The 8,792-nt window shown below is 30.8% G+C and overlaps 2 protein-coding genes across 2 annotated transcripts; one reads left to right on the top strand and one right to left on the bottom strand.

Annotated features, from left to right (window-relative positions):
• Nucleotides 1-395: 395 nt before the first annotated feature.
• Nucleotides 396-4,095, top strand: HELRODRAFT_184858 (hypothetical protein). The gene is made up of 7 exons (XM_009011450.1): nt 396-487; nt 559-845; nt 1,065-1,236; nt 1,504-1,610; nt 3,104-3,735; nt 3,756-3,912; nt 3,945-4,095. The coding sequence occupies exons 2-4, from the start codon at nt 735-737 to the stop codon at nt 1,599-1,601; spliced, it is 381 nt and encodes a 126-aa protein (XP_009009698.1). The 5' UTR covers nt 396-487; nt 559-734; the 3' UTR covers nt 1,602-1,610; nt 3,104-3,735; nt 3,756-3,912; nt 3,945-4,095.
• A 103-nt stretch (nt 4,096-4,198) lies between these two features.
• On the bottom strand, nt 4,199-7,478 carry HELRODRAFT_155617 (hypothetical protein; the record flags this gene model as incomplete). The annotated part of the gene is made up of 8 exons (XM_009011449.1): nt 4,199-4,407; nt 4,785-4,900; nt 5,145-5,232; nt 5,437-5,592; nt 6,154-6,305; nt 6,472-6,731; nt 6,913-6,999; nt 7,404-7,478. 8 exons carry the CDS (start codon nt 7,476-7,478, stop codon nt 4,199-4,201), a joined length of 1,143 nt encoding a protein of 380 aa, XP_009009697.1.
• Nucleotides 7,479-8,792: the final 1,314 nt, after the last annotated feature.

Genomic DNA, 8,792 nt, shown 5'->3' with positions numbered 1-8,792 from the left:
CGTTTTTTTAATGCGTACATTCACTGAGATGATTAAGAGAATATTGTGCAAAGAAGATTGTGTAAGTTGTGAACAACCATAATTCATACACATGTATATTTGTTTCATGTATCATGTATAATTTATGTTATATATGTATGTGTATATATGCGTGTTTGTGTGTGTGTGTGACTTGTATGTACAAATATACAAAGCGTACATACACTTTAATACGTGTTAGTGATGTTGTATCATGTACTTATAATAAATAAAAACCAAAGTATAGAACGCATCGCCATTAGTTAGATTGCTTGCATATAACAAACAGCCATATGAAGTGATAGCTGGAGCGTTCTACTCTTCCGAACATTCATTCATCCTTTCTTCCTTTCATACGCTCATTCATTCCCATATCACTAGGCCAGAGGTTCTTTGATGTTTCCTCTTTTAGAATATTAATGTTTCGTAATGGTTTTTAGAAATAAATTTCTGGAAAATTAATTAATCAGTAAGAATATTATTATTATTTAACAAAATTTATCTGTTTAAAATTAAATTTCAAAATTAATAAAACTTCAGAAAATTAAAGAAGAACTAGTTGTAGAAACTTGTTGCATCATTAATTTTTCAACGAGATTGTTGAAATTGCAGGAAAAGCAGCCAATCATACATCTACCTATCTGCAGTACGAACACTAATTAAACAACAAATATTTGCAACTTCTCAGTCTTCAAGCAACAAGCAACTAACCTATAATGTCTTGGGATTCATACAGAGACAGTCTTCTCAAAACTGGATGCGTAGACAAAGCGGCAGTCTGTGGCACAGATGATGGAGCTGTGTGGACCAAAAGCCCAGATTTTAACGTAATTATTTTATACGCTGTTATTAATAATTTTATTAACTAATTAAAATAAATTAATTAATAATTGTATTAAATAATTAATATTAATAGTTCGTTAGTTTTAGAATTGCGTATCCCATAATCGTCTCCAAGTTTTAATCATCTTATAAATATTTTTCACTACTTTTTTGCTAAATTATTTTATTTTAAAATCCGTAATTTTTTTGTTAAACCTTTCTAGATCACTCCCACAGAAATAAAGACGATAATTAATGGATTTCGATCTCCAGACAGCTTGTGCAGTAGTGGAATCATGTTGGGAGGCGCGAAATATCTCTACATTCGGTCGGATGACTCCCAAATTCAAGGAAAGAAGGGGTCCACCGGAGTTTCCATCGCTCGATCTAACAAGTGTAAGTCCTCCTCTTGTTTCTTCAATATTTTTTTTATTTAATTTGTTGTTGCGATTTTATCTCCCTTCGTTTCATTATAAATATAAATAATTTTCCTGTCAAATTTCGTTTACAATATTACAAATATTGAAATAACTGATAAAGTTTTTGTTTAAGTAAAAAATTTCAAATCGAAATTTAGAAATTACTTATCATATAAATGAAATAATGTTGGATAGATTGATGTAAGAGTTGAAATGACGTAAGAGTTGAAATAACGACCTACAGGCCTGATCATCGGGACGTATGTGGACGGCCAGCAGCCCGGCAACTGCCGCATGCAGGTCGAGAGGATTAGAGACTATTTATTACAAAGCAATTATTAAATCAAATTAGTTAGTTGTTTTTTTTAATTTGTATGAACATTTCTTCAAATTTTTCAAATGTTTGATCGACGTTCATTGTTGACTCAATGACATTTTTGCCTTGACTTTCGATAATAATTGAAGATATCTTATCTATAATTTTTTGCTTTATATCAGAGTTACTTTATAACCTTCTGTTTTAATTTGAGATAGAGCGGTGTATAATATCACCACTGCATGAAACACAAATACGTTGCTAATTTGTAACAATGGTGAAGCATTTGTATTGAGCGGAAAAATTAGAAACATAAAACTAGACTCCTCTCTGACATTTCAAGGATTTTCGAGCATTTATATAAAGACAAATTTCAAATAATGCAGAAATATTCATTGTATAACAACGGCAAACATTTGAAACAAAGAAGAAGTTTGAATAACGACCTTCCTTGTCTTCTGAAGGATTTTTAAACACTTATTCATTGAGAAATTTCTAGTCGGAAAAATAAAAAAATAAAGAGTATACTCATGAGTCATTATCGAATATTCATATATAATCTATACTTATACATATAACATTATCCATACAAGTGGAGACAGAAAGTGATTGTTTCCTTGCGGTGATGTAAAGATGAACAGGCAGCAGACAGACAGACATGCTCATGAATCATACACACATCTACATCTCGGTAGAAACATACATCCAAACCTGATTCATTCAGCAATAAAAAGTCTCATAAAAATCGCACCCCGTAATTTATTTCACACAATTAATAATGACAAAAAATTTCTTTAAAATTTCAATAATCTATATTACAGTTGTTCAGAAACACGCGTACGTGAACATAGAAACGTTTGAACGATACAAAAAACAATTACATTTGCATCTTAGCATACATAAATCACAATCCATATCCAAGTTTCGTCTAATCAAAACAAATGCACATCAACTTTCCATAAAACCATATATATTATATATATGTATATATAATGATATGTATGCATTTTTATACATAAATACCCATATGCATGCATACATACGTAACGTACATACCCGGCCACTGCATCATACAGCACAAAGGAAAGCTGGCTTTAATGATTGAGGAATTTAAGGCCAGGGAGCAGTTATGCATGTCTGCAACGTTGATAACAAAATTTAGTGCTGGAGCATCATTGCTAAAAATCTACTGATAACATACATACATACGTGGATATAAATTGTTTGAGAAAGAAAGAGTGTGTGCACGTAGTCAATATGCTGCATATTTATATTCTTTTTAGCAAATTAATGTATTGAAATACGTACACCGTGTTTTTATGCGCCATTACGATATATACTTTTCATGAATGCTTTACATCTGAGTTTGGCACGCACGTTTAGAATATAGTTTATGAAGACTGTAACAAACGAATTCAAGTATCTCAGGCTTAAGCTTCTCAAGTTAGACTGGAAAGGCGAATGAAAGTGATATGACGAAAGACCTCATAGCAATATTAAAATTATAAAAATAATTTTTCTTTTGCAGATATTTCCTATTTAGATCTCGGACTGCCTTACATGGTCATGCATGCCAGCGATGTATCATCCTGTCAATACTCAAATAGTTTTAACGCTGAAAATTAACTTTAATATTTTGAAGGGAAACATTTTTATAATTTAATAAACAAAATCCAAGATAATTTCAATGCTTTTGTGATTCAACGAATAAAAATGTAAACCAAACAACCGATGTAATATCGCGTATTAATTGTTCGTGTAACATCTTCTACAGAATGAAAACATGATACACCAATTACGAACCGGCAATACAAACGCTATAAATGTTTACACTTCATCAAATTATTTAAAAACCTAAGGAGTATCTAGGGTGCCATATATTGGAAGGTAGGAAAACATTCGTCCTATCAATTCCCTACGATTAGAGTAATCACTATAAAACGCACTTGACTGCGAGTGTACCAAACGGCACACACGTACATACATGCGCACACAAACGTGCGAGTTTAACCGTCCATATAAAAAAAAACCAAACAAGTGATGGATAAATTAAACTTATAGGATTTTTCTAAATGTCAACCAAATAATTAAAAAACAACGATTCGATTAGTAATGATATATATGATCAAACGAACAAAATAGTTACAGACTCAGATCGCGTGCTACAATCAAACGCAACAGGGAGGGTAATGTTAATGTGTTATATTGAAACACAAATAGCTCTTTGTACAAACGTTCTCCTCTTTGAATTCTTAATAAATTATGCTACGGTTGTCATGAAATAAACTTAATGCCAGATACAATGTCAACATTTTAAACTCTTTCAAAATATATTATCAAAAATTTATCACCATCCAATATTAGAAATTAATATTAATGATAAATCGTTATCGTGTTAGCCTCAATGACTGAATAAGTTGAATTCAATTCCTGAATGAGACAATTAAAATTGCAACAACAAAAAGTAACAGCTAGTATTAATCACTTCATTTTAATGGCAGGCAATACATCAGCCAATCAGTAAAAGATCAGCGTATGAAACAACCACAGCTGACCAATCAAGCCCATCTAGCATGTTCAACAAAACCAATCATTTAATAATTTACAAATTATAATGGACCAATCACAATTTTGCCTGAGCCTCAGTCAAATGTTTAAAGAGTTCATCTGCATTGTCTTTCGTCTTCACCCTGATGAGAATGGGAATTGGGGTGTTGGAGGGCCTTTTCTCATCGAGGGGGGGATTGGGGATGCAGATGAGATTCACATTGTTCACTCCTTGCCTACTGATAGGCATCAATTTGCCCACGTTGATGTTCAACAAAATATTGCCTTTAAAAAAGAGAGATAATTTGATTGGTTTTACAAAAAATAATACTGCTATCAAGTTTCAATGTCAATTATTATACGTTACGTAAAACAGCTACACATCAAGTTTTACAGAACCAGTTTCATTGATGAACCAACTGCAGCTGACTGATTCGTGAAACCAAATAAAAATCACCATCAAGAAACAAATATCAATAGCTTTATAAACAGCAATAGTCTATCAAACAAGAAATAAGAAATATTGTTAACATGTAAACAAATGAATGAATCCTGTCAGGCATACTGAAACACACTGCACAATAAATAACAACAAAATTGTCACAAATAGCATGAAAGGATATTTCAATGAACAATTTTAAAGAGAAACAAAATTTCTCTACCCAATGCTGTATCAGTCCTGACAATCATTTGAGTTTTGCTGCCATTTGGTTTCAGATGTAAGAAGCCAACACCTCTCTCGTCATACTTCTCCTCTTTTTTGTAGTACAATTTGCATCTGTGAACAAATTCAATTGAAACCTTCCAATTATTTCACCAGTCAATACAACATTTTGATCTGTCAGCTGATTAAACAAATAAACCAGGATCCATAAATTCTATAACCAACTAGTCTATCGATAGCCATCAATGATGAATAAATAAATAAATGAACAAATAAATAAATGAATAATAATGCAATTTTTTTAAACAAACACTGCAATCGAACATAGGAACCTGAATGAAAAAAAAAAACGTAGTACCTTATGGTGTAGAAGGAGCCTTCCTCTTTTGTCTCAACAGACTCTGGCTTAGGAGGTACGTACTCTTCCTCTTTTTCCTCTTCATTACCTTTTTAAAAGTTTCTCACAAATAATTAAAAATGAAAAAAAACATTTGTTTATCAACATTAGAGTTAACAAAGTAATGCAAATTTGAGAATATTACATAAAATGCCATGATATAAAAATGAATTTTATTAAACTTTGCTAATTTTTAATATTAGTATCTCAAAAATCTGATGTCCGAGCTACAAAGAAAAGAAGAAAAACATACCGGCACTTGTTTCAGTGTTCTGCTCGGCAGGTTTCGAAAAAAAGCCCTTGCCAAATGTGGAGGATGATGAGGAACCAAAGGAAAAAGGAGGATTGCTAGAGAAAGTCAAAGTTGGATTAGTTGGGAGTGAATCAGTTTTGTTGCCGGGCTGTTGGTCTTGTGAGGGTGTGAATGTGAAGGGGCTGATGGTAGATTTGTTGGCATCCGTGAGGAAGCTGAATGGATTTGTAGTGGCAGCTTCACTTTTACTGGAAAACAAGTTTGTAGATTTTTCCTTATTTGAGTTGAAAGATGAAACAGATTGGTTTAAGTTGTTATCTACCTTGTTGGTATCTTCTTGCTTTGACTTTGAATCATTGCTAACCTGTTTGTTGTCATCATTTGATTTGAAATTAGAAAACAGCGAAGATTGTGTGCTATTGCTTCCCCATTTGAAATTAGAACCTCCTGATGAACCACTTCCAAAGCCAAAAAAATTTGTAGAAGAGGAACTTGTAGTTGCTGTGGTTGGAGGTGAGTAAACGCCAAAACTGAATGTTTTAGTTGAGGGTGCTGCTGATGTTAATAGAGAAGTTGAACTACCGGAGGAACTAGCATCAGATGTTATCGCTGGTACATCGAATCCAACAGTTTTCTTCACCGGAGAACTTGATAATTTTGTTTTTTGACTTTCAGCCTTTGAGGAGACCACCTTATCTTCATCGGCTGACTCCTGACTGCTTGGACAGGCACACTCCATGTCAAGTTCGCTGATGTATCTGTTGTAGTCCTTGAAGACAGGCGACAGAATGCAACATGGATTCTTGTTTATGTGATGAGTTATCCAGTCAAGGAAGCTCTTGTTCAAACGCTCAATTTCCTTTTGGTAACTGAAAAAATGTTCAAAAATGTTTTCATCTGAATCAAGCTATAATATAGTAAACAATTTAAACAAATCAATAACACTTGTAACAATTGTAACTAAAGACATGAATGCAAATCGATTAGAGAAGAATAAATTATAAAAATCAATTTACATAAACAAGAAAACGATACCTTGATTCAGATTTTGCATCAGAATCAGCTTCAGTGGCAAAGGTGACTACATTGGAAAGACCAGAAGATGAGGATGAAGGTGTTGTCTTTGACGCTTCACTGGCAGATTTTGTTGATGTTGCTGCTGCAGCTACTGATGAAGTTGGAAAGAAAGAGAATGTAGGAAGAGCAGTGGTAGAGTTTGATGAGCTGGCACTAGAGGTGCTACTGGTGAAACTAAATCCTTGAAATATGTTCACTGGCTTGACTGCCTCTGGTTCCTGAATTAAATAAAAAATAAATAAAATAACACAACATACAAACAGACATTTTTACATGTGTTTGCATATAAAAATGCAAGTAGTGTAGGCATGTAGGGTTGATTCATGACAAAAAGCACAAACAACAAATGAAACAAAATTCAACTGAAACAGAAAATATATACAAAAGATAAAACCATACCGGTGAATCTGTGGGCTTGCGTCTTTTTGCTTTTAAAATGGTTCGCTTCTGGAGTATGTCTTCGGAGGCAACGGCAATTGATCCTCTCTGTGTACATGACACAACATAAAATTAAAAGAATAGAATTGCAGTTCCTTTTGCTTCATCAGTTATAATAATTTAAGTACAGTCATTTTATGTAACACAAATTTACAACAGAAAAGACTTATGTTATGATAATTATTCTTTTATAATTATTTTAATCTTGTGTTGAGTATGGTGCATATTACTCAAATGGATTATTACTAATAGTAATAAACAAATAGGAACCAGCTTATCTTAAGCCGCTAATAATAATGACCTGCCATTTAATTTTTTTTACAAAAAATAATGATAAACCATGATGATGTTATAAATCTACTATAGTTATTTATTTTAAGATCCATTCTTTTATTTAATTATCAATAATTATTTTATAAATTAATTATTCATTATTTAATGGAAACAATTACCTCCTCTTCATCGCTGTCTTCTTGATCCCAGTTATCATGATTCAGTTCTCTATTGGCCGCTCTCTTTTTAGTCATTTTCTTTTATAAATAAATGAAATTTGATTTTTTTTAAAGAACATAAATAATGACATAAAATAATAAAAACAATTTTATTATTTAAAACATAAAAACATTTAAAAAAGCTGTTAACTGAAGCTATTAGTTATTTAATAACTGTTATTGTGTATTGCAATAATATTGTTTTTGAATCTTCTAATCAATGAAATTTTGTAACAATCTTATTCTCATCTTAGCCAAAAAATTTGTCAACCTTTCAGTATAGTACAGTTACTTAGGTTTTAATCAAAATATAAACAAATTAAATGTAAAAAGCATAATATTGATGTACATTGTACATGTAAGCAAAAAAATGTTTTTAAAAAATTTAATCAATATATATATAGATCTATTTATAGCTAGCTTAGCTTCTTATATTATGGGCTAAGCTATTAGTTTCCATGGCCTACCAACTAAATTAAATTATTTTTAAAGAAAAGAATGTTTGTAGTGTAAAGTTATGAAGTATATAACTTAGATCTTATGGATAAAAATTGTAAATAACTTTTAGAAGTTAATTAATATTAATTAAGTATATGATATTTATTTTTTTAATAAAAAAAGCAACATAAAAAATAGTGTAACCACATATTTTATTAATTTTAAATATTAGATTGACTAAAAAGAAAATTAAAAAATTAATTCATTGGACCATATCTTGAATGAGTCTGCTGAAAAAGTAAAATTCTAAAATATTTTCTATGGTATTATTATACTATTTTGCAATAAACAATGATCATCTCTCAATTTATACTTCTTACAGGATTATCATCTTAACTTTTTAATTTAAAACTTAAAATAAAAAAGTTCAGTTAAAATAAAAATGTTCAATTAATTAAAAAATCATTTTTATAAAATTAAAATATATACTATTAATTTTATTTGCAGTGTTCCTATTTTCTTTTTATTCAGCCATTTTCCTATAACAATTTGAGTTTTAAATAATTTAAAATAATATATAAGTAAATAAAATTAATCATGAAAAAAAGCGCCAAAAAGTAAATTTAATTTCATTAGAAAACAAACTTAATAATACCAAGTGACTTCATTTGAAACTTTACTTTAAAAAATATTTTGAAAAAACAAACGTGAAAAAACTGAAAAATCACCCATGACACCAACCAATTCTAATGAAACTAACTTCTAAATAAAAACGCCACGAACGAACGAACGGAGAAAATTCCGATTATTACTTTCCACGCTAACTGTAGGAATTCGACAGTCGATAGATGTTCGACATTCAACTGAATTTTTTAATGTTATAAAGATAACCAGATAGCAAATGTGTTCGTA

This window comes from Helobdella robusta (assembly GCF_000326865.2).
Source record: "Helobdella robusta unplaced genomic scaffold HELROscaffold_1, whole genome shotgun sequence".
NCBI classification, from domain to species: Eukaryota; Metazoa; Annelida; class Clitellata; order Rhynchobdellida; family Glossiphoniidae; genus Helobdella; species Helobdella robusta.
Note: the sequence above shows the minus strand (reverse complement) of the source record. Positions and strands in the feature narration are given on the sequence as shown.

Excerpts from the sequence above, each read along its gene's own strand:
- HELRODRAFT_184858 (XM_009011450.1), top strand. The coding sequence starts at position 735 with ATGTCTTGGGATTCATACAGAGACAGTCTTCTCAAAACTGGATGCGTA. Across the intron at positions 846-1,064 it reads CCAAAAGCCCAGATTTTAAC|ATCACTCCCACAGAAATAAA; the intron begins GTAATTATTTTA and ends AAACCTTTCTAG. Across the intron at positions 1,237-1,503 it reads CATCGCTCGATCTAACAAGT|GCCTGATCATCGGGACGTAT; the intron begins GTAAGTCCTCCT and ends AACGACCTACAG.